Genomic DNA, 25,083 nt, shown 5'->3' on the forward strand with positions numbered 1-25,083 from the left:
CCAGAACTACCTTCCTGAAGGTGTTTTCAGTTTTAAAGGAAAATGCTTGTTAATTTTTTAAAATCTTGAAATTGATTAAATATCAGGCAGCATAACAAAGTAAAGGGAGCATCTTCAGGTAATGTGAAGACATTTTGGAATCAAGGGTTTGTGCCCTAAGTATTAGTCAAGTCAGCAAGTCCCCTTAGCTGTTCTGGCTTCTCACACAAACTTTCATTCTCCTCTTCTTGGGACTCATCACAGTCTCTTCAAAGCTTTAAGGCTCTTTTGAGATGTTTTCTTTTTTTCAGAGATGCTTTTCTGGTAGCAGCAGATTGGGGGGGGTGTCTCTAGCATTTGGGGGTTAGAAATTAAGGAAGGAGCAGTTGGAGCAGCTTTTTATAAATATGAGTAACTTTAAATCAGTGAATTTTGTTATATTGCTTTTTGTGTTTTCAATTTTTTTTATGTTTTATATATATATTTTTTTATATTGTCTGAAAATAGCATGGCAAGGGGCAGAGGGAGTAGAGGGGTTTGGAAACATTGGAAACCTAGAAAAGTGAAGCTCATTTTTTCCAATATTGAAATACAAGTCAGTTAAAAACTCCTCTTAAATCTATACATCAGTATAGCTTCTACTAGCTTTAAGAGAAGTGTTAGTTTAGCACAGAAGAATACCTATTACTCTCCACATCTATAAGAATAATCCACCTATAATTGATAAAAGGGAAGAAGAAGGAGAAAGGGAGGAGGAAAAAAGGGGAGAAAGAGGAGAAGAAATAGTTAAAAGTAGCAACAAGGGGTGAGGGTCGATATTTTTAACTTGTGAGCAAACAGTTGGAAAGGTTATTTGCCATGAACAAATTTTCACAGTGCCAGGCTGAGGATCTAGGAATTCCCTTCACCTTAGTTTTGGGCATAGGACACACATTCATTCATTCTTTCATGTGTGATTTTTTTCTGTTTTTAAATAGAATACTTTATCATCATAGGCACTAGGCCCTTAGGAGAAAACGGAAAGGGAAGAAGACATCTTATTTTCAGATCATAGCTCACACATCATTTTTCTTCTGTTCCAAAGTAAACAAAACACTTAGGTTAACATAAGATTTAGTATTAGTTCAGAGAAGTTAAAGAGATTTGGCTCAATTCAACACTTTGAGAAGTCTATATGGATACATAGTTTCAAATTTCTTATGTAAATTTCTTATAAAAATTTCTTATAAAAATAATCCCTTGGGGCTTATGGTCATAGACATGGACTTTTTGGGTACAACCTATCAGTTGCATTCTTATCATCTAAGACTCATTTCTATGATCTCCCATCAATCTTTCACAGAGAAAGAGACTTTCCTCTGGATCTTAGTACATTTCATGAATACCAGTGTGGCCCTAGGCGTATCCATCTGTTATCCTCTGCTTTCACTCCACAAAGCCCTACTTTGATGTGTTGGGGTGGTGACTCCTGGTTCTTATAGGCTGTGCTAGGGGATTATAAGCTCTGACAGATTGTACTATGCCAAGAAGGCTCTACATATCGACCCATTAAAAGTTGTAAAAGCTTTCAATAACCAGCCTAGCTGAGTACAAAGTCCACCTGATTATCACTAGTAACTTGGTGACTAGGTAATGGATTCGTTGGCCATGAAAAACAAATTGATGCTGCCTCCTAATATAGAGAATTAAATGTGCTATGATGATGTCGTAAATGGACACCCTCAGTGCTTGAAAGTTGTCCATATTGGTATCGTCCTTTTTATCACAAGATAAATTCACTCATGAGCAAAACCTCTGAAGGATTTACATGCAAAGGCTTCTGTCTCCTCCTCTGACTCCTTTTCTCTCTTCCCTTGTGTGAATCAATCAGTGTGTCATCCTATGTTAGGAAGACTGAAAAGGAATTGGTTAGAGGACACTATTGCTGTTTGGGGTTGGTATATGGGTCATCCCTAATACCTACCACCACTTCTCTTCCATAAGATAGACCTGGCTTGTAGTTTTACCATCTTGGTATTTCAGTATTTGTCTATAGTGTTTGTTTTCTGGCACAAGGCATTTTAAAAATTGCAAATGAAATAGGGCAAGAATTTGATAATTCCCATTTCAAAGACCGATGTTTGTCTCATGTATTCTTCCAGCAAAAGGGATTCTTTTATCAGACCCAAAGTATCAATTTTACGAAAACCTGGTCTACAAAGCCAGATGAAGTTTGCTTTTTTGGTGACGTAAAGTTGTCTCAGCTAGAACCTGCAGAATTGACGTTTAATTGAATTCTGCCCTTGTTAAACTAATCTTTCAGGGAGAAACAAACTTCTAGAGAAGGACATGGAAAAGTAAGCTCACAGTGCATCTCACACTTAAGCTCTGAAATGTAAGCCTTAGCCTGTTAGGAGAATTTTTAAAAACAGCCCCTCCACCGGAAAGATTTTTCTCCCCAAAGGGCTGAAAAGCAGGCAGCATAGCTTAGCAGACAGAATGCTGGATTTGGGAGTTAGGAAGACCTGAATTAAATCATGTTACTGATCACATATTGGCTTTATTTCTATGAACAAGTCATTTAACTTCCTTGCGTCACATTTTTCTCATTTGTCCAGATGGGATAATAATATCTATAGTACCTACCTCGGAGGCATTTGGGGAGCCTCAAATTAGTTAATGTGTGCCAAGTGCCTTGTGATTCTTACGGCACTTTCTAAATGTCAATCATTATTATTGAGTTTCAGCATCAAAATTTTACGATTTTGCACTGAAACAGATTCTCTAGCTACTAATAATCTTAGTGGGGAAAAAGCCTATGAATACTCTTTGGCTTTTCATAAAGAAGGCCTTGCCCCCTCCAGCCATTCTGGAAGGCAGTTTGGAACTGTGTCCAGAAAGTTACCAAACTTTATGTCCCCTTTGACCCACTTACACAACCACTTGACCTATACCCCAAAGAAGTCAAAGAAAAAGGAAAAGGATTAACATGTACAAAAACATTTGTAGCAGTTCATTTTGTGGTAGCCAAAAATTGAAAACTGAGTGCACCTTCCTATTAGAATGACTAAATAAGTTATAGCACATAAATATAATGCCACAGTATTATAGTACTGTATGAAATGATGAAATGGACAGTTTCAGATGAAACTAGGAAGACTTCTGTGAACTGAAGCAGAGCAGAAGCAGGACAATAATTTACATACAATGATATCATTATAGAGAAAAGCAATTTTGAAACACTTAAGAACTCTGATCAATACAGTGATAGATGTGAATCCAACAGAATGAAGAAGCACTCCATTCACTTGATATAGAGATGATGTGAGGTGGGGAGGAGGGTGAGGAAAAGTTGTTTGGAGGGGGAAACACTAATTTTTTAAAAACTGGGAAAATTGGTTTTTACAATGTAAAACCAAAAGACATGAGTGTTTTAAAAGAATACCTTGCTCCACCTTAAAGCAATTATTTCCTTGAATCTAAGAGCAGGTAAAGAGAAGGAATCAAGATAAGCAAGACATTTATGTAGTACATTTAGTGCCTTAGACTTATGATTCAGCACCTAAAATTTATGGTTATCATTAAAACAAAATTAGGCTAGTACAAGAATGAACATTTCTAGTTCCTGAGCTTTGACTTATTCACATAAACCATGCACCTGCATAAATTGGTAATAGTCCTTTACTGGTCTAATTATCTTGGTTCATCTTTTCAAGGTCATCCGGAATAATGAAACCCTATAGAAAATGTCCAAAAGGCTTTAACTGTTTAGCTGTGTGATGGTGTAATTTAGACGCTTGTTAGTTTTTGGTGGTTTTGTTTTTTTTTTTTTTTTAACATTCAGCATGATACTTGGGAAAAGAGTGCAGAGTTTGGAGCTAGAGGACCTGGGTTCAAGTTCCAGATCTGCTTCCTATTCTGTGTGACCTTACACAAGCAAATTACTTAACCTTTCTGGCCTCAGTCTCCTCCTTGTAAAAGAGAAGCTGGGTTAGATGACCTCTGAAGTCCCTTAGAGCTCTACATCTGTGACCCTAAAATACTCAAATATATGAGTTCCTTGAGAGCAGAGGCTGTCTTTTGCCCTTTTTTGTGTCTCTGGTTCTTTTTAGTGCCATGAACATAGTAGGTGCTTGATAAAGGTTTATTGACTAATTTATTTTTTTCTCATCTATATTTTGGATGAAACATTGGAAGTTTAAAAACTGATTTCTGTTTGAACCCCCTATTCTTTCTTCACGTGGAAATTTAAGAATAAAATTTCTAAATCTTTCCAAATCTTTCCTTAGACTAAGTAGGAAAAATAATTAGAAAAATATGTTACTAGTAGGTGCCTGTTTGTTTAATCATGATGCCAGGACTCATTGCTGACCCAATGAAGAGCTGTCCAGCAGAGGGGGCACAATGCTCCTTGGAAAATTTAGTCCCAGGGCTTGGTTGACTGGTAGCTGAGTCATTTGTTTCAAATGACTGATAAGTATTATAAATACAAGTACTCTAAAAATATGGCCAACTTTCCTATTAGAGGATAGCCCAGAGATTTTTTAACTAAACCTGTGATTTCGCTGGTTATAGGGAACTCCTGGTGATGAAGTTTCCTCCCCCTATGTAGGTCTGCACCTGCCTTGCAGAGTTTTAGGGGGCACTATGAAGTGAAATGACTTGTTCTAGATCACACAGCCAGTATGTATTAAAGAGTGGACTCTTACCAAAGTCTTGATTCCAGAGCCAGCACTACACTCCCTATACCATGCTGTTTCTCTGTAGCCTAATTGCTATGTGGGAAAAAAAAAAAGGATAATGTGACATCATATAGCATGGTCAGAGACTAGAGCTTCCTGGATGATTTAATTTACAAGATAATTGCATATTGGGTCAAATTTTCCTCAGTTTTTCATACTTCTTCCCTTTTTTCCACCTTTGTGTTCTATTATTTGGCTTCTTCCCCCATTTCTTCTTGTCATTGCTAACCTTGACCATCATCCTTGATCTTCTCGGTTACTTTTATTATTATTTTAGCTCTTAGGGAGTGTTCCTTGTATTGAGCTGAATTTGGTCACACTAAAACCTCCACCTATATGTTCTAGTTTCCACAGATTCTTTCAGAAGACCTTAAAAGTCTTCGAGTTTTCAGGTTGGTAACTGAGCCAATCACAACTTCATGTCTTTCAGATTTGTGTCTGGTTTCTTTTGGGGTCAGCTCTCCCCAGCTTTCACTAGTAATTTTTTAGGTTTACCTAGGTGTTAGACTATTTAGAGTAACTTGTTTGGTTTCTGGTTTACCAATGTTTTCTTCCATGTGAGGGGGGTAATCAAAAAAAAAATTAATCCTCATGGATTAAATTCCATCATTTTATAGCATCACTAGCATTGTCTTTTACTATTCTTTCCCTTTTCCCCTCATTCCTTCTTCTCTGTCACAAATTCTTCTAGTTTTAGCTGCTTGTGTGGAATTTTTGGTTTTGATTGTTTTTGTTTGGCATCATTTAATTTTAACAGAATATAACTGTGCCTCATTATCTTTGCACTGCTACTTTTTTCTTTGGGAGTAATTGTAGCTCTAATTCTATTGAACATGAGAATGGGTTGGAAGAGTTTGCCATGCCAGTAGAAAAGCCTCCCTGACGTACTTTGGAATTCAAAGAGAATCTTTAAAAAACAATACTGGAATATTTCACTGGAGCTGTGATCTCATCAAAATAGATTGTAACCCATTTCCGCCTTCTCCTTTATGACTCTCATCTATATTCTCCCATATATATCTTGGTTTTGCTCTTATCACACTCAATGGGTGTTAGTAAAGCCCTTGGGCTATCCGTTATTCTTTGCACTTTCTCTATAGATTTCTTCTTGATGCATCATTGTGTTATGGAAGTGACCCTGGGTTCTAAGGCTGAACCAAAGGGAAATGTAAGTTCTGCCAGGCTAGAAAGGCTTTATGTCCTGCCTTATCATCAACCTAGATCTGCTTTCCAAGGTCTAAACCAGCTCAGTACAGACAGGCAAATCATCAGCAGGATGGCCATTTAGGGATGAAATCTTTGGCCTTGACAACTCATTAAAAAAAACCAAAATGTCTCCTAATATAATAAAGACTTAAAGTGCTATCATAACATTGTATGTAAAATTGGATTCTGATTTCTGATTAGGTGATAAATGGTTCTTTTCAAGGTAAAAAAAAGTACTACCTGATCAAATCTATATTTGGGTTGGCATAATGTAAACTCACAAAATATACAGTGTTTATTTGGAGTACTATGTAAGAATTAGAAAAAGAACTTTTTATGCTTTTCTTATTCTGTACACCCACACATTGGAAAATTTAAAGAGAAACCTTAAATAGTTGAAGGAGTTCATCCCCACAAATTCACACACTGTGTTATTTAATATTATAATTTTCTTAATAATCAGAAGCTGACATGGTTTCATTTGCTAATATTCTTGCTGCAGATAATTATAATTATTTGGTATTCTAATAAATGATTTACTTTTTATGGATATTACAATAAAATTGGGGCAGCTAGGTGTCGCAGTGGATAGAGTGTTGGCTCTGGAATCGGGAGGACCTGAGTTCAAATCTGTCCTCAGACATGTATTAGCTGTGTGACCCTGGGCAAGTCACTTAACCCTGTTTGTCTCAGTTTTTCATCTGTAAAATGAGCTGGAGAAGGAAATGGTAAGCTACTCCAGTATCTTTGCCAAGAAAACCCCAAAAGGGTGGGACACAACTGAAACAACTCAACAGTAACAAACAATAAAATATCAATATGATAGAAGACAGAGGGTCATTCATACCACCGACAGTGAATAACAAAGTGATAAGAATCCTTAAGAATAGCATCAGAAAGGCCAAAGGCTAGAATGAGTCAAGACTTACGAACAGTACTAAATATAATTAGTTTTATAGGATTTTTTGGTAAAGCTACTTGGATAAAGTGGAATGATATTAGCCAATATTTGTGTAGCTGTCCCTTTAAGGTTTTCAAAGTGATTTAAATATATAAACTCATATGATCCTCCCAACAATTCCATGAAGTAAGTACTGAAGGTCTTATTATTCCCATTTTATAGGTAAGGAACCTGAGGTTCAGAGAGGTTGATCAGCTTGCCCAGTCATACAACTGGGGAGGTGTCATAGGTGGGATTTGAACCCTTGCTCATCATTAGTCTACTCAGTTTGATCAGAATCAGTTGACTCCATTGAAAGTTGTTATTATAACAAATATAAAATACAGTTGAGTTGATAAAAGACTTCCTTTCATTGTGCTAGTCATACTTCCTGTTTTCTTTCCATTAACCTTGTGAAAATGGCTAGCATTCCACTGGTACTTTTGGCAGAAGTGATAACCAGCCTGATTATAGTTGAATTGTGATTACCCCCACCATTGCAGATGAGTTTAGGTCCTTATAGAAAGAAGTACCACCTCCTGATGGCTTCCCTTCTCTGAACCAGGCTATGGTTTAGCCCACCAGGCGGTCTCTCACAGTGGTCTGCAAGAGCAGATGCTAAACATGAGATTTTAATTTTGCAGATGTGGAGTGTGATGTGGCTTGATCAAAGTGCTTTGCAAATGCTTATTGTGATTATTACTGTTGTGCTCTTCTTGCTAATAAGCTAATTTCTACCCTGAAATTATAATCATCCAAAGACAGATTAAAACAAGATGTGAGTGAGTTGCCCAAGCTGTTTGCTTTACAGATGGCCACCATCAGAAAACTCTGAAGTTGCCAGGGTTAATTGAAGCTTCAGTTTCTGCTTCAGAGTGTGGTGGATACTTAAGTGTTTCTACCTGTCAGCTTTCAGCATGCTGAAAAGTACCAAGAAGAACTCTTTACTTTACACTCATTAATGCCAGGATCTCCTAGGAGCTCAAAGTGCTTGGTGCAGATTGATACAAATGATGATAACTTTTTTGCAGGAAGGTTGCAAGAGGTCAAAGACTGCATCACTAATCTACTTTAAGGTACGCCAAGGAACCAGGAAACATTGAAATAGAAGTTCATATTTAAATGAGGAATAGAATTCTCATGTATGATTAAACAGCAGGTCCTTTTCCTAAAGTTTCAGCGAGGGAATCCTTTGGGACGCTTAGAGATAGCATTTGTAGAGTCAAGTAAGCAGAAGCAGCGAAATATTATCTACAATTAAGGAAGCTAAACTCTGACCAGTCTTGGTTCTGGAGAACAGATGATGAGAAAGGCTATCTTCCTCAGGATATAAGTAGGGGACTGCAGGAACTGGATGTTGTATATAGGGACAGCTAGGTGTTGAAGTAGATAGAGCACCAGGCCTGGGGTCAGGAAGACCTGAGTTAAAATCTAGCCTTAGACACATACTAGCTGTGTGTCCCTAGACAAGTCACTTAACCTTGTTTACCTCAGTTTCCACATCAGTAAAATGAACTGGAGAAGGAAATGGCAAACCACTCCAGTATCTCTGCCAAGAAAACCCCAAATGTGGTCAGAAAGAACCAGAAGTGACTGAAATAACTACACAGCAATAACAACAACAAAAATAGCTGTGTTTGGTTAACTTTTTCTTTGTTACCTGGGAAGGTTTCAGTGCTAGTTGGGACAGGGAGCAGGGATACATTCAGAAATGACTATGATGTGGAGACAAAACACACCAATAAAACTTATTTAAAAACCAACTAATCCTGCTAGAGCATTGTCATGTTGGTTATTTCAGACTCACAAAACCAGCAGTCCAGTTTATGTAATATCTGCTTTTCTCTGTTGCCCACCTCACATATATATAGGAGCTCAGGAGGCAAAGTTAGTATTAAGGTTAAAAAAAAACACAAGGAAAATGAAAGCCCTTGTCTTGTCTCTCAAGCCCTACCGCAGCCATGTTAAAGTAGTAAGCCTGTGAATGAACGAGAGTGTTGATACTTCTATGTGGCCCAGATGAAGAGAGAGACCTTTGGTCTTTGCTCATATCTTATGATTTGGTTCCTGGAAACAATCTTCAGGGAAACAGAGTGTCTGTGGTTTGTGTGGTTCACCAGAGGGAAGGCTCTTTTTTACTTTTTGCAGGCTTGTAACCCATGGGACAGATGCCTTTTGCACTGTGGTTGAATAGCTGAAATGAGAATAATAGAGTTAGGAAGGAGAAGGCAGGGAAAGCCTCCTGGGCCCTTTTAAATTGAGCCTAGCTGTTGCATTACTCAAGGTTCATGTGGGCTTTTGCTTTAAACAAAGATATGTAAAAATATAGTTTACGTGAAAGATTAAACTTGGGAATGATACTTCACTTTACAGAAGGATACTTCATGTTACAGGAGACTATCAAGTGGTATTCTTTTAAAGATCAGATTTCCCTGAAGTATTTTAAACATCTGTCTGAAAAAATTAAATTTTTACCTTTTTTGGAAATATATCTGTTATGAAAAGTGGGATGCTTTTTCTCTAGGTAAGGCCACAGGGTGGTTCACTAAGTTTTGCTGTAGAAGAAATAGGTACATCACCCAAAAACTCCTGCCCTCTTCTCCTTACATTTCTCCATGCCACTGGAAAAATCAGTGGCGGTAATGGGCACGTATCAGGGAAGCAGGTAAATTGAAAATGGTAATACGTTACACTGTTTGGTGTAGGCCACACCCTTTTTTTTGGGTGAGGGGAGGCAAATTGAGGTTAAGTGACTTGCCCAGGGTCACACAGCAAGTAAATATCTGAGGCTGGATTTAAACTCAGGTCCTCCTGACTGTGGGTCTGGTACTATATCTACTGAACCACCTAACTGTCCCCACATACTGTCTTTTAATTTAATTTAATATTTTATTTTCCTCCAATTACATGTAAAAACAATTTTGACATCCTTTTTTTAAAAAATTTTGAATTCCAAATTATCTCCTTTCTTCCTTCCCCTCTCCCCCACCTTGAGAAGGCAAGCAATTTGATGTAGGTTATATGTGTGTAGTCATGCAAAACATGTTTCCCTGTAAGTCATGTTGTAAAGGAAAACACACACACACCAAAAAAAACAAAAACATAAAAACCCCCTACACACACAATAAAGAAAAAGTATGCTTCAGTCTTCATTCAGATGCCCATCAGTTCTTTCTCTGGAGATAATGGTGTTTTTCATCTTAAGTCCTTCAGAATTGTCTTGGGTCACTATATTGTTGAGAATGGCTGTTATTCACAGTTGTTCATCATACAATATTGCTGTTACTGTATACTGTATTTAATGTTCTCCTGGTTCTGCTCATTTCACTTTGCATCAGTTCATGTAAGTCTTTCCAAGTTTTCTGAAAGCATACTGCTCGTCATTTCTTATGGCATCATAAATAGTATTCCATTATAATCATATTCAACAACGTGTCCAGCCATTCCTCAATTGATGAACATTCCCTCAATCTCCAATTCTTTTCCTCCGGAAAAGAGCTGCTATAAATATTTTTGTGCATATATGTCCTTTTCCTTTGTGTTTTTTAACTCTTTGAAATATAGACTTAGTAGTGGTATTGCTGGGTCAGAGTCTATGCATGGTTTTGTAGCCCTTTGGGCATAGTTCTAAATTGTTTTACAGAATGGTTGAATGATTATACTTCACTGACAGTGCTTTAGTGTCTTAATTCTCCTACATCCCCTCCAACATTTGTCATTTTCCTTTTCTGTCATATTAGCTTATCTGATAGGTGTGGGGTTGGTAGCTTAGAGTTATTTTAATTTACATTTCTCTAATCAATAGTGATTTAGAGCATTTTTGTATGACTATTGATAGCTTTGATTACTTCATCTGAAAACTTCCTGTTCATATGCTTTGACCATTTATAAATTGAAGAATGGCTCTTATTTCTATAAATTTGACTCAGTTCTCTACATATTTGAGAAATGAGGTCTTTGTCAGAGAAATTTACTGTAAAAATTTTTTTTCACAGTTATGATTACTATGTATTTCCCTCTATTCTGTTTCCCCTCTGTTTATCCTACTCTTTCTCCCCTTTTACCCTGTCCATTCTCAAAAGTGTTTTGCTTCTGCCTTTTACCCTAATTTGCCCTCCCTTCTATCAGTCTTCCCCACTGCCCCCTTCTCTTATGCCCTTCCCCTCCTACTTTTCTGTATCATGAGATAGATTTCTACACCCAGCTGAGTGTGTTTGTTATTCCCTCTTTGAGCCAATTCAAATGAGAGTAAGATTCACATCCTCTCCCTCTACTTCCCCCATCTTTTCCTCCACTGTAAAAACTCTTCCCAGACTTTTTTATGTTAGATAATTTATCCCATTCTATCTCTCCCTTTCCCCATCTATACTCTTTCTGCCTGCCCTAATAATGAGAAAGTTTTTAGAAGTTACAAGTATCATTTTCCCATGTAAGAATGTAAATAGTTTAACCTTATTGGATAGCTTATGGTTTCTCTTTCCTTTTTCATGCTTCTCTTGAGTCTTGTATTTGAAAGTCAGATTTTTTTATTCAGCCGTGATCTTTTCATCAGGATTGCTTGAAAGTCCTCTATTTCATTGAATGTTCATTTTTCCCTCTGTCAGTAGATGATTCTTGGTTGTAATCCTAGCTCTTTTGCCCTCTGGAATATTACATATTCCAAACCCTCTGATTCTTTAATGTAGAAACTGCTAAATCTTGTATTATCCTGACTGTGGCTTCATGATATTTGAATTGTTTCTTTTTGGCTGCTTGCAGTATTTTCTGCTTGACCTGGGAGCTCTGAAATTTAGCTATAATATTCCTGGGAGTTTTCATTTTGGGATCTCTTTCAGGAAGTGATTGGTGGATTCTTTCAATCTCTATCATACCTTCTGGTTCTAGGATATCAGGACAGTTTTCCTTGATAATTTCTTGAAAGATAATGTCTAGCTTTTTTTTTTTTGGTGGGTTTTGCTGCTTCAGAATTTGTTTTGGGGTGTTATTAAAAATGTTACCAAAAACAACAGAATATTAGAGCTGAAAGGAATCTTGGAAATCAAGTTGCTTGGAAGGGTTTTGGAGAGATGGGAGAGCCTTTTCTCCACTATCTTGGCTCTGCCCCATATTGTTCCCTCTTTAACCCATTTCTAATCCACGCTGTCTTTTATAGGATTGTCCTCACTCTTGTGTATTCTCAAACAGGTAAGCAGCCAGGGGGCAAGCTAGTTAATCCCTCTGCATATGAAATATGCAATATATTCTATGTATTACAATAGAATCTTAATCAATTTTATTGATAATGATTCTGTTAGTATTGCTGATACCTGTAGAAGGTGAGAGTCATAGCAGATTTGGGTTCCTTGGTGATGTGTTTGAGGCACACTTATCACCAGCCCTGGGTCACTAGTAATGAGATCTTGTTGAGGGAAGTGATGTGGGAGTGATGTTCTTTCTATTTTATTTTGACCTTGGCAGGACTCTTAAGGAGACGGCCACTTTAAGATGGTAAAATGAGGCTGTTCACTTGCAGGTAAGGAGCAGTAATGCTGCCAGAATGCACGGAATGTAACTTGAAGCAAATGTGGCTGACCTCTTGATTGCTGGAAGACAACATAGGTGTTTTGCAACAGGACAGTGTGCAGCAAGCAGAGATGTGGTAGGTCAGTCTGAGCCAAGCCATTTGCAACCTACCAAGCAGAGAAACAGAAACACAAACAACTTAAAACACTGTGTGGGGCATCCTGAACTTCTTTGTCCCAAGATTTCTGAGTCCCTAGATGTCTCTTCTCACTCTTCTGTGACTTTGTGCAAGCTAAAACTCAATGCTGGCAATTAAAAGGTAGCTGCCTACACTTTTGGCTTCCTTCCTTCCTTAGCTTGCCCCTAACTGAGGCTTATTTTCTATCCCTCTAATGACCATTACTGTCTAACCCCAGTTTATACAGATGAATATGTTCCTGAAAAACATGAAACAAGAGACTTTGTCTGCCAGAGAATTGGGAGAGAAAGACCTGCAAACAAGATTAAAGTTTGTTGTGTCATAAAAAGTATGCTGCCCTAACTACTAATTTTAATAAAACCTTTATTCACAAATTAGAGAATGCTAGGATGTTGAGCCAGTTGTATGGGTGGGACAGGGGTCTAGGGTTAGGGTGGGAGAATGCCACAGATATACTTTACCTACCGAAATTTAACCTGCTGGTTGTTCTGCCTACCATGAGTGTCTCCCTACTCCAGTCCATCTGTCACTTAGCTGCCAGAGTGATCTTCCCAAAGTGCCGGTCTGACCATGTCATCCTTCCCTGTCCCACTCAATAAACTCCAGTGTCTCCCTTTCACTTCCAGAATCAAATATGAAATCCTCTGGCATTCACAGCCCTTTCTAATCACCCCTCCCCCAATATCGTCTTCTTACACCTAACACCCTTCCACATACTCTGCCATCCAGGGACACTGGCCTCTTGGCTGTTCCTCACACAAGACACTCCATTTTCCCTGGTGGTTCTTCATGCCTAGAATTCTCTTCTTCATCGTCTCTACTTCTTAGCTTTCTTCAGTTCCCAGCTAAAATCCTCCCTTGTACTGGACGCCCTTCCCATTCCCCCTTAATATCAGTGTCTTCCCTTTGCAATTATCTTTAATTTATTCTGTATGTATTTTATTAGTACATAGTTGTTTGTATTATGTCTTCCCCGTTAGACTCTTAGCTCCTTGAGATCAGGGACTGTCATTTGCCTTTCTTTGTATCTCCAGCACTTTGTACAATACCCGGCACACAGTAGGCACTTAATAAATGTTTATTGACTGACTTTGCTGTCCCCACCCCACCCCCGCCCCAGATCAGATGGGAAATTATTTTCCTCCTTTGGAAAATGGGGCTCAAGGGAGCACAGGCCATGTAAAATGGATGTTCACAAGTCAGAAGATGTGAGTTCAAATCTAGTCTCTGCCACTTACTAGCCATGTGACCTTGAACAAATCATTTAACTTCTCTGAATCTTACTTTTCTTAACTGTAAAATGAAGGTGGTTGGTCTAGGTGATTTCCAAGATTCCTCTCCGCTCCAATATTCTTCTGTTTTTGGTAATACGATTTTAATCTATTTCCATGCCTTACTCACTGCTCATTTCACTGGAGGGCAATGGTCAGAGAGTCAACCTAAAAAATATTAGGCATCTCTTGGTAGCCTGTGTGGAAGCCCCTTTATGGGGAAATTCACACGAAAATATCAGCTGTTTACTTTATATTTCTGAGCTGTCAGTCAGTAATTTTTGATTGCTTTCTGCTGACAAAAATGCTGTGCCCTGGGCATCACTGCTTCCAAACAGCTTACTGCCTAGTTGAAGAAAGGACCTAAACCATACCCATAAAAAGATAATTTAACAATAGGGGGAAGCATGTGGTGGGTGCCAAATTAATGTTACAGGCCACAAATGCTAGAACTACAAGTATTTGCATGGATCAAATAGAAAAAGGTTTCTTTCAACCTGGGGATTGGTTAAGATTTTTTCCTCTCCTAAATTTAAGGGGCTGGGGCAGGGAGAGGAATAGTCCAGCGAGGAAGTGACTCCTTTGGACATGTTCTTGAAGTACACAATGGCTAGACTGGTTCTGGCTCCTTCTTTCCCTAGTTCTCTGCTGTAAAGGATGTAGGTCAATTATAGTGGGAAAGATGACATAATAATAAGAGAGAAAGTACGTGCATATATTCCCTCTGTGTTGCTGTTTGTCTCTGTCTCCCTCCCCTTTCCCTACCTCTGCCTCTCCCCATATATATGAGTATGTGTATACCTGAGGGCATATGGCTGATTTAAGGATTGAAATTTCCCTTTAATTTGTCCATCCTGGATTGAAAGGGTTTGCCTCTGTGCACGTACTGAAGCGATTTGCCTCTCTAGGTGTATTCTGTTTGTCCTATTCAGCATGCAGGAGGTTTTAGAATACATTTTGATATAGAGAGCCCTTAAAAATAATTGTGCAGATAGAGTTTTGGCCATCATATGTGAGCTGTGAAAGGAGAGAAAGAACAAAGATACATCAGGGTAAAGGTAGAAATAGGTGGAGCTTTCCATTCCCTTTCCTTCCTAAGAAGAGCTTGCATTAAGTAGAATAAGAAAAACCAAAAGCAGAATCATCTTCATCAGCTACTGAATGTTTCATTTCTTCTTATTATTAGTCACATTTGAATAGAGAATAGAGAACATTTTTTTAGTAACCTCAATGTATTATTTTTTAAAAAAAAGGAGAGACTAGAATTATGTGTTTAGAAGCACTATTAAATGTTTTTGGGATTTTCCTATTCAATCTAAAATTTTTACTCCTTAAGCACATTGACTTTTAGTAAGGTGGAGAAATGCATATAGTAAATGTTATTTTAGTGCCTAATCAGGCTCTAGAATAGTTTGGTGTGTATTTTGTTTACATACCTTTTAGCATCTCCATTTCTCGTTGACAGCTTATAGCGTTAGGCAGGGAATCTGCTGCAGTGAATGAGTGATTGGTGTGAAATGCTCAGCAGAGGTGGATTTCTGCTAAAGCTAGTGAGCTCCTCTGAGCAGCCTTTCAGATCTGAGTATTTAAATTTCATAGAGATGCTTGCCAATATGAAATTAAGATGGCGCTGCGGACCCACTATACTTGGAATTGTTTTTCCAGTAGTGAATATTGATCTACCCCTCCTCTCACTAGGTTCGCCTTTGCTTATATTTGTAAGATATTTGGTTAGGATTAGGGACACAGGTTGTGGTTGTATATACTGGTCTGTATAGTGAAAAAAAATTAACCAGAAAATAGATAAAACTAAAAACTCATACTATTCTATCTTAATATACAGCATTTGTTATGTTGGATTACATTGTCTTCATCATTCAGCTCAGCCTGGGGAATAAAACCAAATACGTTGGCTTTCCAATTTACTATGACTATATTTAGTGTTTCAGCCCTGATGCAGAGGAAATATTTCTCAGAAATGTATTTGCCTGGAATTTTTATAACAAAGTTTACATACATATAAAAGCTCACTAAAAATATTTTTAATAAGTGAAATCTAAATGTTGGGCTCATATTTCTTGGTCATGTTCTTTATTTTAATAAAATAAGTAGCCAATCAAGACTAGTAAACGATATGAGCCAATGTCATGCCCTCCCTATCTTCCTGCTCCCTATTTCAACTTGAGTGACTGTGAAGGAGAGAAGCAATGATGCTTTTCTTCATCTCCTGAAGTGCTTTTTCAGTATCCTCACTGTATATTTCTCCTCTTTTATTATATCTTTATTATATTTATATATAATTTATTATATATTTAAATTTATTTTAAACTGTATATTTATATATTCATTATATATAAATATGTTTATTATATTTTATATTGTATATTTATTACATACAAATGTTTATTATATATTGTATATATTAGCTCAGGAACTATTGTTATTGCTTCCTCTATGCAGCATTTAACAAATATCAAATAATGAATCATTTGTAACTTCCCAGGTGTCCAATTAAAATGAATGCAATTCAGAAACTTTTGGCTTGCCATCTAAGGAAAAGAAAGATGCCACTAAGGTTTCAAAGCAGCGATCGGCCAACTGTGCCTCTTGGATCACGGATTTTAATAGACCCAACCAAAGTTTATGAACACAACATGTGGTAAGTGATTATTTAAGTTTGATGTTACTGGTGTTAAAAATTAATTGTAGTCTTCTTGTTTTCATGTGATGGGAGCCAATGCCAAGGGAATGACTCACCAAATAACATCATTTAGAGATTAAGGCCAAAAGTCTTCAATGAATGTGTGACCTTGGGCAAATCACTTCCTTTCTCTTTGCCTCAGTTTCATTGTCTGTAAAATGGGGATAATAATAGTACCTACCTCCTAGGGTTGCTGTAAGAATCAAATGAGGTAATAATTGTAAAGTGCCTAGTACAGTGCTTTGCACATAGTAAGCATTGCATATATGTTATTATGTATTATTATGCATTATTATTATGTATATGTTATTATTATGAATATAAAGGCAAGGTTAGTTCCTGTGGATTCTGCTCTTTATAGGTAAGATTCCCTTATGGGCAAGATTGGGAAAGTGGAATTTTTCAAGTATCCTTAACAGCTTTAGGGGTATGAGGATCCTAATATTCCTGTCTTGTTGGCGCTATACTTGCCTTCTCTCACTTACCTACCTAATGGACCATTAGCCTCCATCCCAGTTAGGTAGTCCCAGTGTTAACTCTCCTTATCCCTTCTTCCCTCTATCAGTGAATACTGACTGAATCCCTACTTTGTACAAAACATCATATTAGGCACTGTAAATGATACAAAAAAAATAAGATATTGTTTCTGCCCTTGGGAAACTTATGGTCTGATTCAGAACATATCGCATACATCTAAAATAGATGTCTAGCAATACAAAGCAGGAAATAACAAGTGCCGAAAGTAACAATAAATGCAGTGAATTCGAAGGATGAAATATATCTCTGGAAAGGACCGCAGAGGCCATGTTGTTCAACCCTGCCTCACTTTTCAGGTGAGAAAACTGAGACCCTAGAAAGTTAAGTGACTTCTCTAAAATCTCCCAGATAGTAGTAGAGGCTGGATTTGAATCCGTGTCCTCTTAATCCGAGGGCAGTGCTATTTCTACTGCATCTTTCCCCAGGGGAGGAAGAGAACTCCCATCTGTGGGAAGACTTGGATAGGTAGGGATAAGGGAAAAGGGTGTTCCAAGAAGGAAAAATAGGGTGAGCCAAAGCATGAAAATGAGAAAGCCTAAGATATGTCAGGCAAACTGTGTGTGAATCATTGTGTAGAGCATCTGTACAAGGAAACAGAAAGAGGTAAGTGATTTGGGTCAACTGGTCAACCTTGTTTGAATTTTATCTTGTAGGCATCCAGTAGTTATGGAAGGTTTGTGAACAGGGAAATGACATGGTGAAAACAGTATTTTAGGAAAATAAATCTGGTCCTGGTGTGCAGGATTGATGAGATCCTCAGTTTCATCTCTGTAAAATGGGGATAATCAGACCTCTACTACCCAGTTCTCAGAGTGATTTGAAACTCAAGAGAGATAATATATGTCGAGATCTTTGCAGATTTTAAAATGTGATAGAAAAAAAGTGTTGGTAGAGGGAGATTCCTCCTCTAGGGAGTTTCCTACCTATACCAGTGAAATTACAGGACCAGTCCCTATCCCTCTGTGAATAGCATATGAATCAGTTATTACAATCTGGAGTGAATTCAGGAAGGGCAGTCAGTTTTTGGAAGACATTTGGTTTAAAGTATGACAAGTTTGAATTGGCACAAGAACATTCTAAGTGTAGTGCACTGAGTATTGGGAGATTCATGATTGGGACTCAGGAGAGAGGTCAAGTTGGAAATCAGTGTTTGAATATAAATAAATAATTTTGCCTGGTACAGCTAATGTGGGCTCTACTTAAAACATCTAGGTATTTAAGGAATAGAGGCATCTAGAAGGTCAGTGGATAGAGTGTCTGACCTGTAGACAGGAAGACCTGATTCAAATCCGGCCCTAGACATTTACTGCTACGTGACTCTAGGCAAGTCACTTAACTTCTGTTTGCCTCAGTTTCCTCAGCTGTAAAATGGGGATAATATTAGTACCTATCTCCCAGGATTGTGCTGAAAATCAAATAAGATAATCATTGTAAAATGCTTAGCATAGTACCTGGCACATAGCAAGTGGTATATGTGTTAGCTGTTGTTTTTGTTGTTGTTATTGTTAATGTTATCATCATTTGCCCATCTTCTTCTACCTCAAGAGCAGGTTTGAAGTTAATCTGAAAACTGTTTTGTGCTCAATTTCTATGGTTATGTTCATGCAAACTAGACATGTTTGACTCCCAGTCAAGGATTTTATCTGCAGGTCTGGCTTTCTCTTTCATTTATCTTTTAGACATTAAGGTTGCTATTTCTTTGTTTGCTGATTTAGCTCTCCTCTCTCCTTTCCTAAATCATTTCCTTCATACTTCTAGTGAAACACAATCCAGTCAATATTTTTCCTCAATTCAATAACAGTGACTTGCTCTTTAAAATTTTTTTTCAAAAAGTTCATTTTTATCACAAGCTTAATCATTAACAAATGCATGTTTTAGTATACAAAGAAACAAAAAAGAGGATTGCATGTGAAACTGTAAACTTTTTTGTACAGTTTTAAATATATATATTAAATTAAACAAGGTTATTGCCCTGTCTGTACTTACCTAATTTTTTTGTTTTCTTGGATTTTTTTAATTAAAAAATTTTATATTGATAACTTGTTGTTACTTTACCTTCCTTTCCCATTTTATCCCTCCCCCTCCTACACCCAGTGAGCCATTTCTTATAATGAAGAACAAAAATAAAAGGGGGGGAAGGAAATGTCAGTGAAACTAGCCACAAATCAACCAAATCCAACATTATGTGCAATGAATAATTGCTTACATTACCGAGTACCTTGAAATCTATCCCATATTTTAAAAAAAAAGAAAGAAAACTATCCTTGTATTTATTTTCCAGTGTCCTAAGGTAGACTTTTTTTCCCTTCTGAGAACTAGATAGATACCTCTGTATTAGAAAACAAGCATTTAAGTCTACTATGAATGCTATCAAATGATCACTTAGTATCCTTATTGGATACCGACAGAAAAATATGGCCATTTTATAACAGTTTGGAGGCACAGCCCAAAGCTTTGTTCCACTTAAGGAACTTACGCAGTTACTTCTAATGATGATTCATCATTCCACAACTGCCTTTGTATTAAGAAAGTAAATTATGTGACAGCATTTTAGAGGGAGGCCAGCGGAGGCCTGCTTCACTGCTACAGTATAGTTTTCCTTTGTGTGTGTGCCAGTTTTAAAAATTAATCTACCGCTTGTGTTAGGAGGCCATTCTAGAATCTAAATAAAGATCAAATGTCAGGTTTTTTTCTTGGTCTAGAGTGGTGATTGAATTAAAATACCAGGTGTGAGAGAGAAGAAAAAGAAATTATATACCAACTAAAGAAGTCATATGCAAGAATTATATAGTAGAATATTTCTTATCTAAATTAACTCAGCTAAATATTTAGCATCTGGAACATATAAGGTACTGTGTTATATGCAGTGGCAGATAGAAAGATAAATAAGACAGGGTCATTGCCAGTAAGACATTGGAAAAGTGAGACATATACATGAAAAAAATAACTACTGTATAAGACAGTATATAAGAGCCCAGTCAGTGTAGAGTCTGAGAGAAGGCAGACATCAACATAGGTGGAAATTGCAGTAAGACTCACAGAGGAAGTGGGATTTAAGCCTGGTCTTGAAGAATGACAAAATTAGAAAATACAAGGTTTGTTCTTAGGGGACAGAGAGTGAATAAACCAGCTTGGCTGGAGCAGAGAGTTCATCTCATGGAATTGTATAGCTGAAGCTTGGAAAGGTAGATTATGAAGAACCTTGTATGTTCTCTGATTATAAAGGACCTTGAATATCAGCCTAACAGGATGCTTGGACTTTATCTGGTAGGCAGTGGAAATCTACGGACATTTTACAAGGCTAAGGGATGATTTTGTTAAAGCAGTGTTTTAGGAAAATTAATATGAAAAGATTTAGTACCATACCAATCAAACTGCCAAGAGGTTCTTTGTAGAACTAGAGAAATAATCACAAAACACATTAGGGGAAAAAAAAAGATCCAGAATCTCAGGGGAAACAATTTTTTTATAGATGTAGGAATGATGAAGAATCTAGAATTACCAGACCTCATGTAACAGCAATCATAAAGCTCTTTGGTACTGGTTAAAAAAATTGAAAAGTTGATCATTGGAACAGATGGGTAGACACGGTCAAGAAGTAGCCAAACACAGTAATCTCATGTTCCGTAAAGCCAGGAATACAAAACTACCAAGGCAAAGACTCTCCATTGATAAGAGCTGCTAAGGAAACTGGAAAATTGTTTGGTAGAAATTAGGTTTTGTCTGATACTGTATGCCAGAGATAAGGTCCAAAGGGATAAGCAATGTAAATTCTTATTTATTATAAAAGGTCATATTATTAAAAAATTAGAGGTACCATTAGAGGAAGGGGGTACCATTCAGATTAATGTTGGGGGATAGGGTTGACAATAAATATAAAATAGATGATTTTATTGTATAAAATTATGTTTTTGCATAAGCAAAATCAGTAAGGCTAGAATGAGAAAAGAAGCTATCAGTTGAGGAAAAAAAAGTCACATTTCATATCACTTATCTCTGATAAAGATCAGATAGCCAATATACATAGGGATTTTATTCAAATATAAAAGACCCAGAGCCATTTCCAATGTAAACACATAGTTTTCAAGAGAAGAAATGTAAGCTATGAAAAACTACATGAAAGACTGTTCCAAATCAATAATAATAAGGAGAAATGCAAATTGAAACAACAGCAAATTGCATTTGATAATGATAGAAGTGAAATTACATGCTTATTCTCTTTCTCTTTCTTTCTTTCTCTCTCTCTCTTTCTCTCTCTCTCTCTTTCTCTCTTTCTCTCTTTCTCTCTCTCTCTTTCTTTCTTTCTTTCTTTCTTTCTTTCTTTCTTTCTTTCTTTCTTTCCTTCTTTCTTTCTTTCCTTCTTTCTTTTTTTTGGCAAGGCAATTGGCATCAAGTGACTTGCCCAGGGTCAGACAGCTAGTTAAGTGTCGTATGTCTGAGGTCACATTTGAACTCAGGTCCTCCTGACTACAAGGCTGGAGCTGTATTCACTCTGCCACCTAGCTGCCCTGACGTGCTTATTCTCTAGGGCTCTTGAGTACCTAGGAGTACCCAGGATAATCTCAGTTTTTATTCTCTTATAACTAATTTTTATATATGTCTTTGGCCAGCTTCTTTTCCTTGAATTTTAATTTTATGAAAGTTGGAATTCAATGTATAATTCATCAGCAAATATTTACTATATGTCTATAACGTACATATAGTTGGGCATCTAGGTAGTGTGATACAATATAGCACCAGGCCTGAAGTCAGGAATATCTGAGTTCAAATCTGCTCTCAGATACGTCCTAGCTGTGTGGCCCTGGACAAGTCACTTAACCCTCTTTACCTCAGTTCCTCCTCTATAAAATGAGCTGGAGAAGGAAATGGCAAACCACTCCACTATCGTTGCCAAGAAAACTCCAAATGGGGTCACAAAGAGTTGGTCACAACTGAAACTACCGAACAAAAACATAGTGTGCTCAACTCTAAGCTGAAGTGCAGTAAGGGGTATAAGAGAAGAATAAGACGTGATTCTTGCCCTTAAACAGTTTACACTCTAGCTCAGAAATGATCCTAAAACAGGAATAGTGACCAAAAAAATTAGAGCATAATTCTGTTTTAATGCTATAAGTGGCCTTCTGCAAACTAAAATATAATAGGATTTTAGAGGAGAAGACCTCTGTATAAAATTAATAGTTCAGGGGCAGCTAGGTGGTGCAGTGGATAGAGCACTGACCCTGGAGTCAGGAGGACCTGAGTTTAAATCCAGCCTCAGACCAAACACTTGACACTTACCAGCTGTGTGACCCCAGGCAAGTCACTTAACCCCAATTGCCTAACCAAAAAAAAAATTTTTTTAAATTAAATTAATAATGCTAATAATATCTAGCATTTATAATAACAATAACTAACATTTGTAGTAAAAATGATAATTGATGAGCATCGTTCAATGCTTTTAAGATTTGCAAAGTGCAATAGAAATATCTTATTTGATCGTCGCAACAATCCTGAGAGGTAGGTGCTATTATTTTCCCCATCTTATAGATGATGAAACTGAGGGAGGTAGAGGATTATTACTGGGTTTTGTTTTGTTTTTAATTTGCCCAAGGTCATAACAGCTAGTAAACTTGTGAGACTTGATTTGAACTCAGGTCTTCCTGACTACAGGTCTAGCACTTTATCCACTGTACCATTTAGCTGCCACTTAGATAGCATTTTATGGTTTGCTAAGCATTTTCTATATATTAAGTCATTTGGTCCCCACAACAACCAAGTGAGGTTGATACCCTTATTATCCCCCATCTTATAGATGAAGGAACTGAGACTGAGAGAATGACTTAAATGACTTAAATGACTTTCCCAGGGTCATAGAGCTAGTAAGTGATTAAGGTAGAATTTAAACTTGGGTCTCTCTGACTCCACATCTAGCACTCTTCTTCACCTGCTGTTAATTACATACAATTCCAAATTACTGATTGGTGGTTGTTATAAAAGTTCATTTGTCAGTCGGTTGTTTAAAACTTGAACTGTATTTTTGTATACAAATTATTCTGATAAGGTGGTCAGATCATAAAAGTCTATTTATCCAGTAATATTGTTGAACTAATATTATGGAATCTAGCTGCCACTTGTTTCTAGGTAGAATTTTCTTTTGAAACTACAGTTAGGTGTATTAGGAATACATCTTCTACCCTCACTGCCATGTTCTGCCACTGGATGCCCTCTTCCCTCACTTCAAATCCAGCACTCTTGCCACTGTACCATAACAGAACATAGCTATTTATCCATATGGGTCATTAATAGGTAGGGCGCTTGTAAGTAAGAGAATACACATACTAAGATAATAATAATAAAAAATATATTTACGTAATACTTAAGTGCTTTGGAAAAATCAATGGTGGCCACTGGATTGGAAAATATCAGTTTATGTCCCAATCCTAAAGAAGGGCAATGCCAAGGAATGTTCAAATTACCAAATAGTTGCACTCATTTCACACACCAGCAAGGTTATGCTTAATATTCTGCAATCTCTGCTTCAGCAATATGTGAACCAAGAATTATCAGAAGAGCAGGCAGACTTAAAAAGAGGCAGAGGAACAAGAGACAAATTGCCAACATTCATTGGATTATGGAGAAAGCAAGGGAGTTAGTTCTTGAAAAAACATCTACTTTTGCTTTGTTGTCTACACTAAAACCTTTGACTCCGTGAATCACAACAAAATGGGACAAGTCTTCAAAAAGATGAGAGTACCAGATCATCTTACTCAGGAGACAAGTAAGTGGGCCAAGAAGCAACAGTTAGAACCCAGCATGGAGCAATGATTGGTTTAAGATTAGGAAAGGAGTATGAGGAGGCTATATATTATTCCCTTATGTATTTAACTTATGTGCAGAGTACATCATGTGAAATGCCAGGCTAGATGAATCAAAAGCCAGAGTTAAGGTTGCCAGAAGAAATATCACAATCTCAGATATGGAGGTGATAACCCTCTGATGCTAGAAAGTGAAAAGGAATTAAGAAGTCTCTTGATGAGGGTGAAAGAGAAGAGTATAAAAGATTACTTGAAGCTTAACATAAAAAAAAGCTAAGATCTTGGCAACTGGTCTCATCACTTCCTGGCAAATAGAGGGACAAGAAATGGAAGCAGTGTCAGATTTTGTATTTTGGGGCTTAAAGATCACTGCAGATGGCAACTATAGCCAAAAAATTAAGAGACATTTGTTCCTTGGAAGGAAAGCTATGGCAAATTTGGACAGCATACTAAAAAGCAGAGATACCACCTTGCTGACAAAGGTCTATATGGTCAAAGCTGTGGTTTTTCATGTAGCAGTGTGAGAGTTGGGTTGCTTTTAAGGAAAGCTGAATGCTACAGAATCTATGCTTTCAAATTGTGGTGCTGGAGAAGACTTTTGAGAGTCTCTTGGACAGCAAGGAGATCAAATCAATCAGTCCTTAAGGAAATTAATTCAGGCTCTTCACTGGAAGGTCAAATACTGAAGCTGAAGCTTAAATACTTTGGACACAATGAGAAGATGGGACTCATTGGAAAATACTGTGATGCTGGGAAAGATTGAAAGTGAAAGGAAAAGGAGATGGAAGAAGATGAGATGGATAGATAGTGTCATGGAAACAATGAACATGAACTTGGACAAACTCTGGGAGATGGAGGATAAAAGGACCTGGTGTGCTGTGGTCCATGGGATCACAAAGAGTCAGACACGACTGAATAAGTAAACAACAATATACTTTAAGGTTTTGCAAAGTGTTTTCTGTATGTTTACTCATTTGATCCCTGTGAGGTAAGTACTATTATTATCCTCATTTTTACAGATGAGGAAACTGAGGTAGGTGAAGGTTAAGTTACTTGCCTAGGGACACACAGCTAGTAAGTGCCTTAGGCAGGATTTGAACTCAAGTCTTCCTGATTCCAAGTTTGTGCTCTGTCCATTTTACCACCTAACTGCTTCTATTTGTTAGAGATCCAAACATAGTTTATGGGAGTATAAATGGACCACAAGTTAACTATGAAAAGGAGAAGTAGTTG

The 25,083-nt window shown here is 37.3% G+C and overlaps 1 protein-coding gene across 6 annotated transcripts in view; it reads left to right on the forward strand.

Moving 5' to 3' along the window:
* The window catches only part of METTL8 (methyltransferase like 8), a 116,761-nt gene that overhangs the window by 18,427 nt on the left and 73,251 nt on the right, over positions 1-25,083 (forward strand). For 2 of the 6 annotated variants that reach the window (XM_027865884.1, XM_027865889.1), the window contains exons 2-3: positions 12,304-12,358; positions 16,322-16,477. In XM_027865884.1, coding sequence (XP_027721685.1) covers positions 12,339-12,358; positions 16,322-16,477 — 176 coding nt within the window. In that variant the 5' untranslated portion in view covers positions 12,304-12,338. Of the gene's footprint in view, positions 1-12,303; positions 12,489-16,321; positions 16,478-25,083 lie in introns of those variants that run through there. The other 4 variants (XM_027865888.1, XM_027865885.1, XM_027865886.1 and 1 more) reach the window with 4 other exon arrangements.

Source organism: Vombatus ursinus, unplaced genomic scaffold (assembly GCF_900497805.2).
Source record: "Vombatus ursinus unplaced genomic scaffold, bare-nosed wombat genome assembly UNPS02014779.1, whole genome shotgun sequence".
NCBI classification, from domain to species: Eukaryota; Metazoa; Chordata; class Mammalia; order Diprotodontia; family Vombatidae; genus Vombatus; species Vombatus ursinus.